The following is an 18,566-nucleotide window of genomic DNA, read 5'->3' on the forward strand; positions in this document are numbered from 1 at the left end:
CATACAAAGAGATTCTACACAACTGTGGGCTTCTAAGTTTGTGAAAACTGTTTGGGGGAAGGACCGATTATGTTTGTGATGGTCAGGTGTCCACAAATCTTTGGCCATATCGTGTACTACAATTCTCTGTGGCATCTATAAAATACTCAACAGGGCCAGTTGACCTCATGGCAAAACTGATATGAGTCACCCATATGTGATATACACCAAAACACCGGTACGAACCAAGAATGCATGACCGGTGAATATGGAGAGGGAGCTGGGATGCTCTGAGAGGCACTTATCTGGCATGGTTTGGGTCGACTAGTCCTTCCAATTCAGTATAAACTTAAAATTTGATGATTCGTCATCTCTATTGTGATTGCATAATCTACTTCTCTACTGTGTGAACTATTTCCATCCTAAAGGAAGTTGTCTAATCCAGGTTAATGAGGGCTCACTGAATAATTGAATGAGTATAAAAAGGAAAAAAGGGATTTAATTTGTTACTTGTCTGTATGTGTGCATACACCTTATTAAAATTCAACACCTCATTAAAATCCAAGTCTTAAAAGCTGTTAAAATATGGATTAATTAAAAAAAAATAAAAAAAAATCAAACATCTGAGCTCAGATTAGATAGTTGAGAAAGTCAATGATCACAAGTCAGTTTATTGTCATAGCAAGCAAATGCTACATGTCAGGCCAGCTTAAAACAGACCATGCACATTTAAAGACAGATGAAGTTTCAATTCCACCTTACAAACTGGGATATAGCATCACCCTTCTTGCTTTCATTTTGTCTTTATAATCCAGTTCTAAGGTGAGCTGCGTTGCATGTGATGCTTAAAATTTACAGTGAATTAAAATATAATCTGTTTTATCTGTGCCTGACTAACCGATATATGCTCATTTTTAAAAACCGCTAACACAATATAATCTGTATCCTCTTACAGCAACCAAAAACAATTGCACACTCTAGCTTACTTTTGCTGGATTCAGTTTTTCAATACTTTCAGATTTGGACATTTATTTCTAAAACTTTAATTTACTGTGTGTCGACAACGCTCATGTCCTCTCTTTCACTACTTTTAAATCGACATTACAATTTATATACAAACCCAAGGGGTCACTGATTTATGTTCAGAGTACAAAAATACTTTCAAATGTCTTCCGAAGATAAAGATGAACTGAAGATAATTACGTTTAGACAACTTAGAATAGGCAGAAATTCACTCTCACTTTAAACATTTGTTCCAAACAGTATATTCATTATGAAAAGCCAGCAGCATTCTGTGTAGTACAAGTGCTAGACTGTTTTGGGCAATGAAGTAGTGTTTTACTTCTCCACAGTAAAGGCCTGCAGGCCTGTGATGGCTCTGCCCAGGATCAGAGCATGGATATCATGAGTACCTGCAAAATCAGAGACAGAAATGTAAACATGTCAGTGATATAAACCAGAGTGGTACACTTCATGTAATATAGGAATAAAGAGGAAGTGGTGTTTCTAATGACAGATTTGTGTCGAGAACTGTCCACTCACCTTCGTACGTGTTGACAGCCTCTAAATTCATGACATGGCGGATGATGTGGTATTCATCAGAGATGCCGTTGCCACCCAGCATGTCTCGTGCCTGTCTGGCGATGTCCAAGGCCTTGCCACAGCTGTTCCTCTTAAGCATGGAGATCATCTCGGGACTTGCTCTTCAGAGGTTCAAACAAGACGCAATCATAACCATGCCGTATAGATCATATGTCAGAAAAATACCCCTGAACAACCTGAATTGAATTGAATTAAAGCTTCTTTTGTTGACACATTGATCCATTTCCCTACATTACATACAATGCTGTTTGACTACCAGCTGATAGAACTGCCTCTGCAAATTGACTCAGCTTTAAGAGAATGATACAGCAACGCTTTACTTCTTTACTCTGTGCAGCTCTCTCATTTCCTCATCTGTACATTCTCAGATCAGCTTCCAACTTTCATTCTAACACCACCGTCAAACCAGTGTCTTCTCATAGGAATTATGAAAACAGAGCATAATAGCACCCTCAAAGATATTTTTGAACTACTTTAAATATTTAGAAAGACAAAAGGCAGACATACTTCTTCTGATCGATGAGCCTGCCCAGTTGCAGACAGGACTGCAGGCCGAGTGTAATCTCTGTTAGCATGTCTGCCATCTTCTTCTGCATCAGCTGGTTTCTGGCCAGCGGCACTCCAAACTGGATCCTTATAAACATGAACACACAAGATTTAAGACGTTTGTATTAAACAAACCTGATGATGATGATGGTCTTTCTGGCTGAGGAGCTACATGCTTGTCTCCAGACAGAGAGCTCTCTTATCCTGGATTAAGCAAAATCCTGTTCTGCCATGTGTTTGCAAGTCAAAGAATTTTAGTCTGTGGGAAACTGACTGATGTTTGGTCATAGGTTTTCATCCCAGCATTGTTCACTAGACAGCTGCAAGGTTCTTACCTGTCCATTGTGTACTGACGTGCTGCATGGAAACAGAACTCTGCTGCTCCTAGCGCTCCCCAGGCGATCCCGTAGCGAGCGTTGTTTAAGCAGCCAAATGGGCCCTAGATGATGACAAAAACAGGGTATAATCAGTTTACAGCAAGTTATTCACAAAAGAGTAAAAATACTCTATATAATAAAAGGTTGGATAAGACTTTCATTCATATCTGTCTAATTCTAAAAGTGTAAAAGAGGGGTTATAAAATCACACGTTATTGACAGAATTCAATATGTGCTATTAGTCTCCAATAACAGGTAAATATTGAGCAAACAGGGTTACAGGTTTTTTTTTCTTCAGTATAGAGAAAAGTGTTAAAATTACTGTAATCTCAGACTCCAGATGAAATGGATAGATACTGGAGTATCTCTTTAATTCTGTAGCAGGTAGAAGAAACCAATCATTTTTATGGTCTCAAAAAATGATTCCGTTTTATTTCTATTATTTACACAGGAAATAATATTTTTTATCTGATTTTATCCAGTCTAGAAAGCTAGTCTAGAGAGCTGTTTTCCACAGTGTGTGGTTCTTACCCCGAGTCCAGACACGTTGGGCAGCAGGTTCTCTTCAGGCACCTCCACATCGTCCATGACGACCATGCCGGTGGAGGAGGCGCGCAGTGAGAACTTGCCCTCTATTTTGGGGGTGCTGAGACCTTTCATGCCCCGCTCCAGGATAAAACCACGTATTTTACCATCGTCACACTTGGCCCAGACTACGCAAATATCAGCCGCAGGAGAGTTTGTGATCCTAATGAGAGAGAGAGTGTAAGAGAGAGAGCTTATCACTCACATAATTTGAGGATTTCATAAATATATACAGTGTACAGTTGCTCCATTGAAACTTCAGCACATTAATAAAATTCAGTACAGTTCTCACGCTACCCAGAACGAGGGTGCTTAGTCCTAGGAAAGTTTGAAAATATCGCCCTCAAGTGGACAAAGGCAATAAATAACAATGCTTTCCTGAAAACAAGTCCACACTTTGCATGGCGAATCTCTACAAACACTGATCGGTGTATTAGATTTTAGTTTTCATGAAAATTTCATTCACTAATCAATTAATAATTCCATTAAATAAAAATAATCTGTGTTCTTCTGGAAAGTGAAGGCAAAACTGCTACTGTCTAAAATGTGGGTAATGTGCCAGGCAGTAACATGATCCTCTGTTTATTTATATCTAGCCTGATGAGAAGACATTGCATAATGATCGATTACTGTAGTGGTGTTAAATCATCGTCGACCATTTTAACTGAACCTAAAACAATGACCTTTGCACTGGTTTGTGTCTTTATAGCACCAAACAATGTAGGTGAATAGAAATGATACAACTGGAGGTGTATGAATATCTACTTTCTACTCACCATGTTTTGGACCCTGTGAGGGTGAAAGTGCGACTGGAAGCGTTGTACTTGGCTCTGGTCTCCATGCTGCCAGGGTCGCTGCCATGGTTGGGCTCAGTAAGGCCGAAGCAGCCCAAAATCTCTCCTCGTGCTGCCAGGTCATAAACACCACAGGGTCAGAACAATACAGAGTCGCACATTTGTAGGGTTTTTTTGAACAGCACACAGATGCACACCAATCATTCATGCCATAGAATTAGCATTCTAATGCCAATCCAATGCTTTATGTCAGTATTTACACTGATCAGGCATAACAATATGACCACCTGCCTATTTGTGTTGGTCCAACTTTTGGTTCCAAAACAGCCCTGACCCATCGAGACATGGACTCCACTAGACCCTTAAGGTGTACTGTGGTATCTGGGACCAAGATGTTAGCAACAAATCCTTTAAGTCCTATAAGTTAAGAGGTGGGGCCTCCAAGGCAACTTACAGGACTTAAAAGATACTTTTGATACATACTGACCACTGCAGACTGGGAACAACCCATAAGAGCTGCAGTCAAACTTGCTCAAATCATTACACTTACAACTTCGAGGACAAAATGTTCACTTGCTGCCTTATATATCCCACCCACTAACAGGTGCCATGATGAGGAGATAATCAGTGTTATTCACTTCAACTGTCAGTGCTCATAATGATATGCCTGATCGGTGTATACTCAGTGTTTAATTGGTGCATCTGTACATCTAGAGTTGCAGTGTTACCCAGCTTGGGGAGATATTTCTCCTTCTGTGCCTCTGTGCCATAGGCATTGATTGGGTGCATGACTAGAGAGGACTGCACACTCATCACGGAGCGGTACCCGCTGTCCACTCTCTCCACCTCGCGTGCAATCAGTCCATATGCAACGTAACTCGTTCCAGCACAGCCGTAACCTGGAGCAGAAGGAGCCGCAGAGCAGGAGAAATCAAGTGAAGCAAAGTGCACACAATGCAAACCCACTCTGCTTTTTAACATTTTATAAGTACATAGACTTCTGGCAAATGTTTAGTCAATAGGTGATGAGGACAAAGTTCCTTTATTCCTCTAACAAGCAGCTGAGTCATGATTATAGTTTTATTGAATGCTTTTTATTATATCAGAATTTTCCTTACCTTTAATGGTTGGGCCTAGAACTCCTAGCTCACCCATCTCATTCAAAATCTCACGATGGAAAACTAGATTTAAAGGAAATAATATTTATTGATGATTCACACAAAACAGGAAAAATTTTGATATATGAAAAGAACAAGCAGGCTGTTATGGCTACCTTCATTTCTGTTGGCCATCAGGATGCGTGGCATGAGCTTCTCTTGACAGTAGGTGCGGAAGGTGTCTCGGATCATAATCTCCTCCTCCGTCAGCAGACCCTCCAGGTCGAGGGCATCACGCCAGTTAAACTGTACTTTTGCTGAAGGAGGATTTGGAGGAGCATTAGAATGTCAGGACCACAAGCAAACAGTCTCAAAAAGTGATTAATTCACTTAATAGGATTTTTTTTTTCTCAGTGGTTTCAAGGCAACAACATTTTGTGTATTTGTTAATTCTGTGCTATAACAGTTAGTTATTTAACATGTTGCAAACAATGGGCCCTTTATCAAGCTGGATACAAACACATTTATTTGTAATCCTTTGTACAAGCGTTTACACAAGAAACCTGTTATTCATGAAAATCCTGTAAATTCTGAAAAAGGTTCAGATTTTACTCCTGCTGCTGAGTGTAAATAAACACATAATGCAATGTAAGCCTTGATTTGATCATCTTTATACATATAAATTTATACATATAATGAATATAATTTGCATGGCTTACTGCACTAATATATCCGGAATATAACATGGAATTTAAGTTTCTTTTTTTTTTTATAATGTTTACAAGACCTTCATTACCCTGAAAGTGTTTTGGCGTCTCTGTTCTCCTTGTGCTTGTTCACAAGGTCAGAGAATACCAAAGAAAACATTTTGTTAAAAAAAAAAAAAAAAAAAGTTATTTTACTTTAGCAACATTAATTAAAGAATATAAAATTGAAGAAAGAGAGCCAATGTTCAAATCACTGAGTAGTCATCCTATTAACTCTGCATAGAAGATGTATAACAAAAACTGACGTACGTGCTTTGGCTTGCTTTTTCTCGACACCCTTCTCTGCCTCTGGAGAAAAAAAGAAAAAAAAAGCATTCGTTATGAAATACGGCGAGATTTGGACGCTGTTCCGATGTACATTTATGATAAGAAGTATTCATGTAGCAAAGTTGAATCAATATAATAAAACTTTATAACTGGAAAATGTAACTGATGAGCTGTTTATATGGTGTATGAGTGAGAAATACATAACATTCCCATGAACATAAATCGAGATGAGGTTACGAGAGTGAACATGAACATTTCCAAGAGTCCACATATCAACGGACCTCATCTGGTCTAAAGCAATATATCAGCTTATATATCTGCACCTAGTGACACAAGACACAGAGCCACTAAGTATTTAAGTTAAAAAAAAAAAAGGGTTCATATGTGCCACAATGGACTTTAAAATATCAAGAGTCAGGTCCAGTTTGTGTTTGTAAGCCCTTCGGATGCTTTCAGTGTCTTTTATAATCGAGTAAAGGCGTTCATATTTGCCACATTAGACTTTAAAAAGAGTCAGGTCCAGTTGCACTTTCACCTCTCTGAGCTTGTGCCGTTGTGCCCTGAGCCCTGAACCCTGAAGTGAACACGCATCTCTGCGGCCGGCCAAGGAGACGACACACTCTTCTTAATGCCATAGTGGACAGCTTTCTGGGAATAAAAAAAAACATGTATGTGTGGTTATATTTTAAAATCAAATGAATATAGAATAACTTATACAGGAGCTACTACTGCATGCTGACTGAGGGTGGTGTGTGTGGAGTAAGGGAGCACACAGGGTTAGGTAATAAGCAAATACTTCTTACACAAATACAGTAAGGCCACAGCAGATCTCAGACAGATGAAGGATTTCTAAGGCTCTTATTAAAAGCTATAACGTTGCTGTGTGCGTTCACACGGGATCATTCTGCACACTGAGGATTTAATTCAGTTTATATCATTCGAATTATTCCGGTCAGATCCAGCTAGACAGCTATTACCAAGTTATGCAAATCATTTTTTTTATTATATACATACGAGTGCAAATAGTGAATAGATTATTGAGAAAACACAACTTGTCCCAAAATAAAAAAAATCGTACATTAATGTGAAGTGCGCATCCTGCCTCCTAGTGTCTAGGACAAGTGCTGTTAGCAAACCGGCTAACTCCTGACGTAAAGCTAAGATACTTGCAGCTTACATTACATTTATCACACAGCATGGGTAAATCGAACATGCATTTTATTTTAAAGAAAACAAAACAATAAAGTCGTAATGCCTGAATAAGGAAACTAACCTTGAGGCAGCAGAAAAGAAAAAGCACAGCTTTCCGAAACCAGACCCAGAAATTGTTCGACCCGACGTCCGGACGTCAGACGGGGTAAAATTGCGTCAGTTGGGTCAAAGTGAGACGACGAGGCGCGCTGAGGCAGCCATCTTGAAAGGGTCAAGGTATCGGAACAGTAGATTAAAAACGAGCACAAGAACTCGACACGCTGCTGTCGTTATTTAGAGGGGTTAGAGATCGTGACTTTGACCAAACAGAAACATTTTTATCAGTTCATACTCCGTGTCTTCTTCATTTGGTTTCGTGGGTCAGATTGCTAAATCGCACCTCTGTTTTTTTTTTTCTTCACAATTCCTATTGGCTGTATCGAGGTGGGTCTTGTACGGTGGCCGAGAAGTGCCAAACAAAGTAACAAATCCGAAAACAAAGTAACAAAAAAACAAAAAAACAAAAAAAAAACAAAATAGTAAAATATTCCTTTAACTATTGACTGTTAATATTTCTTTCTTTTATTATGTCTTCTAGATGCTATGTAAGATTGGTTACATAAGACCAGTCGGAATGGTACTGGGATAGCATTACGCTGTTGTTTTATTAAAATGTTTATGTAGATGTTCAACATTTTGTAAAAAACCTGAAAAGTTCTATTGAAATTCAGTATAATTTTTGTTATACCGAACCTTTTGAAACATCTTTCATGGTTTGTGATTTTCTAGATGAAAAACAGAGGAATATTCAAGCTGAAAATGGACAAAACTGACTATTAATCAAAACTAACATACTGAATTAATCAAAACACTGGGCCCTAGTATATCCCACATAGGCTTCATAAAGTGGGACCAATATGGGTCTTATGTATGTTGTCCATTTGGGCCCTCTTACAACCTGAGAGGTATGCGTTGTGTTGTGTATTCTGTCCCGTGTGTGTATGTGTTTAGTTCAGATTGGTCCACTCCATACTCCAGCCTGGCTTTCCTGCTGCTCCAGCTCGAACTGAAGCCAGTATCCCCAGGTTCGATACTCACTTGGCGTGTTGTGTTTGCATGTGTGCTAAGATTCCGTTTTGTGTTTTTGTTTTTGACTGTTCTGGTTTTAATCTTTGCCTGCCTTGACTACAGGTTTTAATTCATTTTATTGTGTGTAGGTCAGTTAGTCCCTAATCCTAGAGTGCTTCTGTGTGTTATTTTGACCTTGGTCCACCCTGAAGTCTTCCCGATTCACTGTGCTGTACATCACAATTACTATTATATCACAATTCGGCATTCTCCCACTGCATGTTTCTAGGGAGAATTTCCTTTGGACAGATGAGACAAAACTGGAGCTTTTTGGGAAGTCACATCAGCTCACATGTTCACAGAGACAAAAAGGAAGCATACAAAGAAAAGACCACTGTACCTACTGTGAAACATGGAGGAGGCTCGGTTATGTTCTGGGGCTGATTTGCTGCATCTGACACAGGGTGTCTTGAATCTGTGCATGGTACAATGAAATCTCAAGGCATTCTGGAGTGAAATGTACTGCCCAGGGTCAGAAAGCTTGGTCTCAGTCGCAGGTCATGGGTCCTCCAACAGGATAATGACCCAAAACTCAGAGCTAAAAACACCCAAGAATGGCTAAGAACAAAACATTGGACTATTCTGAAGTGGCCCTCTATGAGCCCTGATCTCAATCCTGTTGAATATCTGTGGAAAGAGCTGAAACATGCAGTCTGGAGAAGGCAGCCTTCAAACCTGAGATAGCTGAACAGTTTGCTCATGAGGAGTAGGCTGATGACAGGTGCAGAAGATTCAGTGATAGTTGCAGAAATTGCTTGATTGCAGTGATTGCCTCAAAATGTTGTGCAACAAAATATTAGGTTAAGGGTACCACCATTTTGTCCAGGCCAGTTTCATTAATTTGCTTTTTTTTTTAAATGGCTGCGTTGAACCAAAGTTCAAAATCAATGTCTGATTTTCATTAGTCATTTTTAAGTAAATTTTTATTTATTATTACTTTTCACCATTTCAAGTTATTTCAGTGACCATTCTTTCTTTAATGGAAGGGTACCAACAATTTTGTCCATGTGTGTACATCTATTTCCAAATCAGGTATAGGACCATATTTCAGCAGCTTAAGCTGGAGTGAACAGGACAGTAATCCCAAGCACACTAGAAAATAGACATCCAGATTGCTAAATAAGAAAAAAAATGGTGCTGCAATGGAATTCATTTATATATACAACGATTTATTTGTTTTATATATACATTTATATATACATTTGTTTGTTTATTTTTTTCTTTATGTAAGTGAGGGCGAGGGTCTTCAACAGCTCCACCCCCACTCAGATCCTTCACTCATATCCAGCAGATGTAACCCATTTATGGTTGAGGATTTCTTCAAACATTGGCCAACATTCAGGTTCCGGGTCCAGACACCAGTTTATCAGATTGTGGCAACCTGTGTGTGCAGTGATGAGATATTATAGATAGTGCTCTGACATTTAGATAGATATTATTAAAAAATCAATTAATATTTTAATGCCAGTTTCACAACTACAACAGAGATGCTTCTACATTTTCTCACCTTCAGACATGCCTTGAGCGAAGTACATCTTCCTGTAAAAGATGTCGTCCTCGTTGTGGAAGGGCAAGTGTCCACAGACCAGGTAAAACAGGAGAACTCCCAGACTCCACATGGTGGCAGGATAACCGAAATACTCTCCATCACACACCCACTCAGGTGGAGAGTTACTCAAAGTGAGAGAAGGAGCACCATCAGCACTGTTGAAAAAAAAACTTCAATGTATTCTCTTTGATTCTGTCTTGTACTTATTATGCACTTACCTTCATATTCTGTGTAGGGTGTGTGAGAGAGCAAATCTCCACAGCCAAAGTCAATAAGCTTCACTTCCAGTGTGTCAGGGTTGATGAGAAGGTTCTCCGCCTTGATGTCACCATGAAAAACACCGGCACTACAGCAGTGACGAGCAGCTTTAACCACCTGACCCATAATTTTGTAGCCAGTGCTTCTGACAGTCGGCCGTCGTGATGTTTAAGGAACTGCAGGACGTCCATGCAGGGGCTGGGTCGCTCCAGGACCAAGATGAAGCAATCGGACATCTCGAACCATTCAATAATCTCCAGCACGTTCTTACAAAGAAGTGGCTTGGAAACCTTTTTCATAAATGCAACTTCCAGAGGAAGGCTGCTTGTCTCTCCAGGCTGAAATACGAACAGATACAGTTAGCCCTGGATTGGAGTGAATTCTTCTGAACTACTGAATCAGAGATGATACAATATGTAGGTTTGAACTGGTAATGATTCAGATATCTATTATGGATGATAGGGAATACAATCTGAATGTGAACTCTAAGTTGAAGGTAAATAGTTTAGGATTATTTTAGTAGGACTGAGTAAATGGAAACATCATTTGGTCTATCAAGTGGTTGTTTTTGGACTCTATGTCTTCTCTGCAGAATCTCAGAAGTAGAAGTTTACTTACAATGGTGATGTATTTAATGTCCTTTTTTTCCCCCATATATTTAAGTGCAACCTGTTCAGACATAAAAACAAAATGCACATTCTTATTGTAAAACATGAACAGAACAGAGTTCTGAGACAGAACAACAGACAACAGAGTTGTGATCAGAAATAAAATGAAACTATTCCATTGGGGAATAAAGCTTCAGACTCGCTTAGCCTCATACTCCCATTTTGCTTACATTTTGCTGCAATTCTCACTTTGCAGATGATTGACAATAAATAATACAGTTTCTTTATGTTGACTGAACACACAACTGAATCAGACCAATTTCAAGCATTTGCTGAAAATTAAACATTGAAATAAATTGCAGTGGTATTAATTACATTGTTCAGTAACTAACCGGTTCCCTGAAAAAACTATGACTTTTTTGCCCCAGACAATCAGGCAAGTGTTACTGTTTAACCCTGTGATTGTACCTCAGGGACATCGATCATTTTTAATGCTTTACAATTCCTGCATTTTGTTACTAAACGCAAATGAACTGTGGATGTCATGTGCAGTCATGTGACCTGCTTTCCATCAGCATTACGGACTCCTGCACAGACTGTCCCGTAGCCTCCTTCACCCAGCAGCTCTCCCGGAGTGTACAGAAACTCAAACACCTCTGTTTAACAGACAGACAATCATTCAAATCAAGTTGAAATGAGAAAGTCCACAGTAACTTTTTACCAAGTTATGCATACAAGTTATACAACACATTACAGCAACATTTTTGGACATGGTGGATTCTAACACACCCCATGGTGTAATGTTGTTCTCCAGAAGAGGACGCAGGTTCTGCACATAAAAAGTATTGTACATGACTAAGTCACAGGTCATAAATATGATTTATTATCATATTGGATATGCCTAATATTTGACTGCATGTAATGCAAGCACTCAGATCTTCAGAAATTACTTAAATATAAATAGCCTTCACTTTCCTATAGATACTGCAAAAGGGTCTACAAGAATTAAATTAACGTGCTCTACATATTTCTTAGCATTATTTTGAGCTTAACATTTCTATAGCCACAGATTACTTTGTGTGTTAATGGGTTTTATTTTTGACTTATAGATAATCTCATTGAAAACTATTTTATAAAGGATTATTTTTAATCTCTATGTGATTATATTTGTATAATCTAATATAATTAATTAAGCACACCAATCATCTTTTACTGAGCAGTACAAGCCATGGAATCTAGACTGTTATAGCATGTTTTTGCTCAATAAATAAAGGTATAATCTCTTCTCACTGTCTCATTTTGACATTCTTCTGAGGTTCATCAAACCATTTGTGGCTAAGGATTGAGGATAAAGATGTAGCTCCAGACAACACAGGATCAGGTCACGACAACCTGTGTGTATTGATGAGAGACGTTTAGTCAGAATTTCTAGATCAAATACTTTTTTGAAAAATCAACTAATATGATTCATTTATTGTGTAACACAAGTTTTCCAACGTTACTATACATGTCTAAACTTGATGGGTTTGGACTTTCTCACCTTCAGACAGGTCGTGACAAAGTGCAAGTCCCGGTCAACGATGTCGCCCATGCACTGGAAAGGCAGGTGTCCACACACCATGTCAAAGAGTAGAACTCCCAGACTCCAGATAGACCCCAAATACTCTCCCTCACATAACCACTCAGCTGGGAAGTAACCTTCAGTTCCTGAGTGAAAAAGAGACAAGGAGCACCGTCAGCAACGTCACAAAAATGGTTCTCCACTGCATTTTTTGATTCTTTCCAATACCTATGATGTGCTTACCTGCATAATATCTGTAGGGGCTGTCCTGCAGCAAATCACCACAGCCAAAGTCTATCAGCTTCAGCTGCAGTGTGTCGGTGTTGATGAGTATATTCTCTGGCTTGATGTCACAGTGCAGGACACCACAGTCAGAGCAGTGGCGAGCGGCCTGAACCACCTGACGCATGATGTGGTGTGCAAGTGTTTCTGACAGTCGGCCTTTGTGACCTGTCAGGAATTTTTGGAGGTCTATGCAGGGGCTGGGTTGCTCCAGGATCAAGATGAAGCAGTCTGACATCTCAAACCACTCGATCAGCTCCAAGACATTCTCATGGCGATATGGCTTGGACACCATTTGCATTAATGCAACTTCCAGAGGAAGGCTGTTTGTCTCTCCAGGCTGAAATATAAACAGATACACTTAGCATGGGTGTGGAGTGATTAGGTCTAAATTCTGGTTAAACAGAAATGTTTGGATTAGTAATGACTCAAGTGTCTATTATGGATTATTCATTATTATGTTATCAGAAACAATTCAATTGAGACATAATTCTACATATAACTTCGGTGCAAAATCTCAGAAGTATAGGAAGTTTACTTACAGTGGTGATGAAAGCTTCATTCATTTCCTTTCTCACATATTTAATGGCAACCTGTTCACATATACAACACAATTAGATTCTTATAGAAACCTCACTAAGACATATACAGTCCACAAGTTGTGATGCATTGTGTTGATTAGTGCTGTAGACATGCAGTCTGGTTACCTGTTTTCCATCAGCCTTACGGACTCCTGCACAGACACTCCCGAAGCCTCCTTCACCCAACAGCTCTCCTGGAGTGTACAGGGACTCAAACACCTCTGTTAAACAAATATACAATCATACACTAACAATTAAGAACTGTGTCGTCAATGTCTCCGAGTATAGAAAGGTACAGTAAAGATGAGAACTTGCTAAAACACACATTTTCCACCCTATGTGTGATAAACGATAAACTGATCGTCTTCACAAGAGAACCCTCAAGAAATAAATTTACAGCTTACACATTTAAGCTTACACATTCTGCATATTTAATGTCTCTTAACTTTGCAGTAGTTTTGAAAAATCAATCTGAAATCATCTTTCAGCTACCTAAGCTCTGATCCCTTCTGTTTCTTACCCAAAGACTAATGTACACTTTATGTAAATGTGACAATATTAAATTCAGACCTTTTAATAAACCTTGTCAGGCAAATATATGAACTGATTAGACTGTTTTGGCCCAGTGTAATGTGTTAAAAATGTGACACTTTAAATCATTACTGTAAATAAGTTCTGTTTTATGTCTAAATGGTGGATGAACATTCCCCATGGTGTAATGTGGCCTTCCTGATGTGGACGTTGGATAGTGAACATCTTACTCTCTGGCAGAGTTCTCAGGGAGTGTGCAGAGCAGCTAGCAGATGTCTTCACTGACATCTTCAACATCTCGCTGAGCAGCTCCATCATCCCAATGTGCCTCAAGACCACGACCATCGTCCCTGTGCCAAAGAAGTCTATAGTTTCCTGCCTCAATGACTATCATCCCGTCACACTCACACCAATCGTGATGAAATGCTTCGAGAGGCTCGTCATGAGGCACATCAAAACACAGCTACCACCCTCGCTGGACCCCTTGCAGTTTGCGTATCGTTCTCACCGCTCCACGGACGATGCCATCACCACAACCCTCCATCTTGCCCTCACACACCTGGACTGTAAGGACTCCTACATTCGAATGCTGTTCATAGATTTCACTTCAGCATTCAACACAATCATCCCTCAGTAGCTGATTGAGAAGCTGAGTCTGCTGGGCCTGAACACCTCTCTCTGCAACTGGATCCTGGATTTCCTGACTGGGAGACCTCAGTCAGTCCGGATTGGGAACAGCATCTCCAGCACCACGACACTGAGCACTGGAGCTCCTCAGGGCTGTGTGCACAGTCCACTGCTGTTCACTCTGTTCTCTTCACTCTGCTGACTCACGACTGTGCAGCAATGCACAGATCCAACCACATCTTCAAGTTCGCCGATGACACGACCGTGGTGGGTCTCATCAGCAAGAACGACGAGTCAGCTTACAGAGAGGAGGTGCAGCGGCTAACGACCTGGTGCAGAGCCAACAACCTGTCTCTGAACGTCGACAAGACTAAAGAGATGGTTGTTGGCTTCAGGAGAGCACAGAGTGACCATTCTCCTCTGTCCATCGACGGATCCTCTGTGGAGATCGTCAAGAGCACCAAATTCCTTGGTGTTCATCTGGCAGAGAACTTCACCTGGTCACCAGCTCCATCACCAAGAAAGCCCAGCAGCGCCTCTACTTCCTGAGGAGGCTGAGGAAAGCCCATCTCCCTCCCCCCATCCTGACTGTGTTCTAGAGACGGACCATCGAGAGCATCCTGAGCAGCTGCATCACTGCCTGGTTTGGGAACTGCACCATCTCAGATCGCAAGACCCTTCAGCAGATAGTGAGGACAGCTGAAAAGATCATCAGAGTCTCTCTTCCCTCTATCACAGACATTTACACCGCACGCTGCATCCGCAAAGCTAACAGCATTGTGGCTGACCCCACACACCCCTCACACACACTCTTCAGTGTATGAACGCAGTGTAGACAGACGACAGAAAAATCATCCTAGGCCAAAAATGAAAATGAAAGATGCAGTATAATATGAAATATAATTGTATAATGGGATTTGACTATTGTTCACCAGCTCTTCTGTGAACTACTTACATAAATTACATAACATTATGACCACCTGCCTAATATTGTGTTAGTCCCCCTTTTGGCATCTTGTTAATGTTATGTCTGATCTGTGTATATCCCCTAACTGCTATTCAGTGAAATTGTTTTGTATTAAAATTACATGTCAGAAAGACTTTTTATGTCCTGACACATCTGACTATAAAAAATTGATGAATTAAAAAGTTGAATTCTATAAAAACAGCAAATAGATAAATAACCAGGTATATTTATGGTGTTCCACAGTTATTAACAAAAATGATGCACACAGTGGACAAGAAAATGCAGAGCAATCCTGCTGTTGATATGCTTCATTATGAGAGAGAAGGTGATGACAGCTACCTGTCTGAGGTGGAGAACATATTTTTTCCTGGCCCTGAGGTGAGTCCTTATTTCTCCTCTCAGATAACACAAACACACACACACAGCAGTAATGTTGGGAAACATATCATCAGCTGGTCAAAGTGTATGTTCAATAATCTATATCCATCTACTACAGCAGTGAGATCCAGATGAAGGACATGATGTGTTTTATCCAGAGGAAATCCCAGGAGTGACTACAAAAGGTGGAGGAACCTGACCAGAAGGAGGCCTATTTCTTCTGGAAGATAATGGAGCTGCAAAAATGGAGTAAGTGTTTTAGCTGATTGTGTGTTGACTTTTACAGCAGAATGATTCATGATAAAAGTAGCAAGAGATTTAATCTGCAAATAAGCTAAATTTGTTTCTTCTACAGAAGGCACTGCTGGCAGATGTCACGACTGTCCTTTTCAAGAACTACAGACTTCTGAAGAAAAGGGTATCATTTTGTTTTTAATGTGTAATGTGTAACTTGTAATGATACTTTGATTCAAATGGGAGAGGACCTTGGCATGGATAACAAACAATATTCTAGGAACTTCACATATTGTAATTAGATCATGAAATCTGCAATGTTGCACAGACCCAAATCCTTACATGCATGTTTGGTCTTTCATCTGCAGACTCCAGAGGACTGACCTGTGCTGCCCAGCTGTGCTATGTGGCTGCAATGGAGGAGCTGCAGATTTTACAGAGCCCCAGCTTTGAGCTCATTGGCTGTGACAGGTATTGGGTGTGTGTTTGTGTGAGAGCACATGTGTATGATTATTCTTCAGACTTGGTACTAAGACACTTTTCTCTTTGTACAGTCTGCCAATCAAGCAATCAGCCATAAGGGAAGCAATTGAATGAACGGAGGTTTATGAATATGTATGCGCGCTGACCACAGGGCTTCCCCAGCCAAATTTCCAAGTTAGAATTTCTCTTTTTATTTCTTTTTAACATCTGTTTTACCAAATTTAAGCATGAACCCTTTTGCTAAGTGGCTCAGAACCACTTGCACACCACATCATGCGTCAGGTGGTTCAGGCCACTCGCCACTGCTCTGACTGTGGTGTCCTGCACTGTGACATCAAGCCAGAGAATATACTCATCAACACCGACACACTGCAGCTGAAGCTGATAGACTTTGGCTGTGGTGATTTGCTGCAGGACAGCCCCTACAGATATTATGCAGGTAAGCACATCATAGGTATTGGAAAGAATCAAAAAATGCAGTGGAGAACCATTTTTGTGACGTTGCTGATGGTGCTCCTTGTCTCTTTTTCACTCAGGAACTGAAGGTTACTTCCCAGCTGAGTGGTTATGTGAGGGAGAGTATTTGGGGTCTATCTGGAGTCTGGGAGTTCTACTCTTTGACATGGTGTGTGGACACCTGCCTTTCCAGTGCATGGGCGACATCGTTGACCGGGACTTGCACTTTGTCACGACCTGTCTGAAGGTGAGAAAGTCCAAACCCATCAAGTTTAGACATGTATAGTAACGTTGGAAAACTTGTGTTACACAATAAATGAATCATATTAGTTGATTTTTCAAAAAAGTATTTGATCTAGAAATTCTGACTAAACGTCTCTCATCAATACACACAGGTTGTCGTGACCTGATCCTGTGTTGTCTGAACCTCAGTGTTGTCTGAACCTCAGAAGAATGTCAAAATGAGACAGTGAGAAGAGATTATACCTTTATTTATTGAGCAAAAACATGCTATAACAGTCTAGATTCCATGGCTTGTACTGCTCAGTAAAAGATGATTGGTGTGCTTAATTAATTATATTAGATTATACAAATATAATCACATAGAGATTAAAAATAATCCTTTATAAAATAGTTTTCAATGAGATTATCTATAAGTCAAAAATAAAACCCATTAACACACAAAGTAATCTGTGGCTATAGAAATGTTAAGCTCAAAATAATGCTAAGAAATATGTAGAGCACGTTAATTTAATTCTTGTAGACCCTTTTGCAGTATCTATAGGAAAGTGAAGGCTATTTATATTTAAGTAATTTCTGAAGATCTGAGTGCTTGCATTACATGCAGTCAAATATTAGGCATATCCAATATGATAATAAATCATATTTATGACCTGTGACTTAGTCATGTACAATACTTTTTATGTGCAGAACCTGCGTCCTCTTCTGGAGAACAACATTACACCATGGGGTGTGTTAGAATCCACCATGTCCAAAAATGTTGCTGTAATGTGTTGTATAACTTGTATGCATAACTTGGTAAAAAGTTACTGTGGACTTTCTCATTTCAACTTGATTTGAATGATTGTCTGTCTGTTAAACAGAGGTGTTTGAGTTTCTGTACACTCCGGGAGAGCTGCTGGGTGAAGGAGGCTACGGGACAGTCTGTGCAGGAGTCCGTAATGCTGATGGAAAGCAGGTCACATGACTGCACATGACATCCACAGTTCATTTGCGTTTAGTAACAAAATGCAGGAATTGTAAAGCATTAAAAATGATCGATGTCCCTGAGGTACAATCACAGGGTTAAACAGTAACACTTGCCTGATTGTCTGGGGCAAAAAAGTCATAGTTTTTTCAGGGAACCGGTTAGTTACTGAACAATGTAATTAACACCACTGCAATTTATTTCAATGTTTAATTTTCAGCAAATGCTTGAAATTGGTCTGATTCAGTTGTGTGTTCAGTCAACATAAAGAAACTGTATTATTTATTGTCAATCATCTGCAAAGTGAGAATTGCAGCAAAATGTAAGCAAAATGGGAGTATGAGGCTAAGCGAGTCTGAAGCTTTATTCCCCAATGGAATAGTTTCATTTTATTTCTGATCACAACTCTGTTGTCTGTTGTTCTGTCTCAGAACTCTGTTCTGTTCATGTTTTACAATAAGAATGTGCATTTTGTTTTTATGTCTGAACAGGTTGCACTTAAATATATGGG

At 39.8% G+C, this 18,566-nt stretch overlaps 2 protein-coding genes across 3 annotated transcripts; both read right to left on the bottom strand.

The window, feature by feature from the left end:
- Nucleotides 1–632: 632 nt before the first annotated feature.
- On the bottom strand, nt 633–7,611 carry gcdhb (glutaryl-CoA dehydrogenase b). The gene is made up of 12 exons (XM_058375424.1): nt 7,288–7,611; nt 6,550–6,662; nt 5,997–6,035; nt 5,157–5,297; nt 5,002–5,064; nt 4,612–4,782; nt 3,866–3,995; nt 3,036–3,252; nt 2,463–2,566; nt 2,089–2,214; nt 1,522–1,682; nt 633–1,391 (listed from the first exon to the last, which is right to left on the bottom strand). Exons 2-12 carry the CDS (start codon nt 6,647–6,649, stop codon nt 1,318–1,320), a joined length of 1,326 nt encoding a protein of 441 aa, XP_058231407.1. The 5' UTR covers nt 6,650–6,662; nt 7,288–7,611; the 3' UTR covers nt 633–1,317.
- Nucleotides 7,612–9,211: 1,600 nt separating this feature from the next.
- LOC131343616 (serine/threonine-protein kinase pim-1-like) lies at nt 9,212–13,469 on the bottom strand. Of its 2 annotated transcripts, XM_058375436.1 has the most exons (6): nt 13,299–13,469; nt 13,134–13,184; nt 12,553–12,931; nt 12,289–12,455; nt 12,039–12,140; nt 11,182–11,404 (listed from the first exon to the last, which is right to left on the bottom strand). In XM_058375436.1, the coding sequence occupies exons 2-5, from the start codon at nt 13,155–13,157 to the stop codon at nt 12,126–12,128; spliced, it is 585 nt and encodes a 194-aa protein (XP_058231419.1). In that variant the 5' UTR covers nt 13,158–13,184; nt 13,299–13,469; the 3' UTR covers nt 11,182–11,404; nt 12,039–12,125. The 2 variants fall into 2 exon arrangements, 1 of the variants encoding a protein (XP_058231419.1); XR_009203161.1 differs by lacking the exons at nt 12,289–12,455; nt 12,553–12,931; nt 13,134–13,184; nt 13,299–13,469 and adding exons at nt 9,212–9,714; nt 9,841–10,478; nt 10,759–10,809 and having other exon boundaries at nt 11,310–11,404; nt 12,039–12,083.
- Between the last annotated feature and the right edge of the window lie 5,097 nt (nt 13,470–18,566).

The sequence above is a fragment of the Hemibagrus wyckioides genome, linkage group LG02 (genome assembly GCF_019097595.1).
Source record: "Hemibagrus wyckioides isolate EC202008001 linkage group LG02, SWU_Hwy_1.0, whole genome shotgun sequence".
NCBI classification, from domain to species: domain Eukaryota; kingdom Metazoa; phylum Chordata; class Actinopteri; order Siluriformes; family Bagridae; genus Hemibagrus; species Hemibagrus wyckioides.

Coding starts and splice junctions, on each gene's coding strand:
- gcdhb (XM_058375424.1), bottom strand. CDS start 6,649: ATGGCATTAAGAAGAGTGTGTCGTCTCCTTGGCCGGCCGCAGAGATGC. Junction 6,036..6,549: donor AACGGCACAAGCTCAGAGAG/GTGAAAGTGCAA, acceptor TTTTTTCTCCAG/AGGCAGAGAAGGGTGTCGAG. Junction 1,683..2,088: donor AGGCTCATCGATCAGAAGAA/GTATGTCTGCCT, acceptor GAACCTCTGAAG/AGCAAGTCCCGAGATGATCT.
- LOC131343616 (XM_058375436.1), bottom strand. CDS start 13,157: ATGAATGAAGCTTTCATCACCACT. Junction 12,932..13,133: donor ATGAAGCTTTCATCACCACT/GTAAGTAAACTT, acceptor TTTATATTTCAG/CCTGGAGAGACAAACAGCCT. Junction 12,456..12,552: donor CCCCTACAGATATTATGCAG/GTAAGCACATCA, acceptor TTTTTCACTCAG/GAACTGAAGGTTACTTCCCA.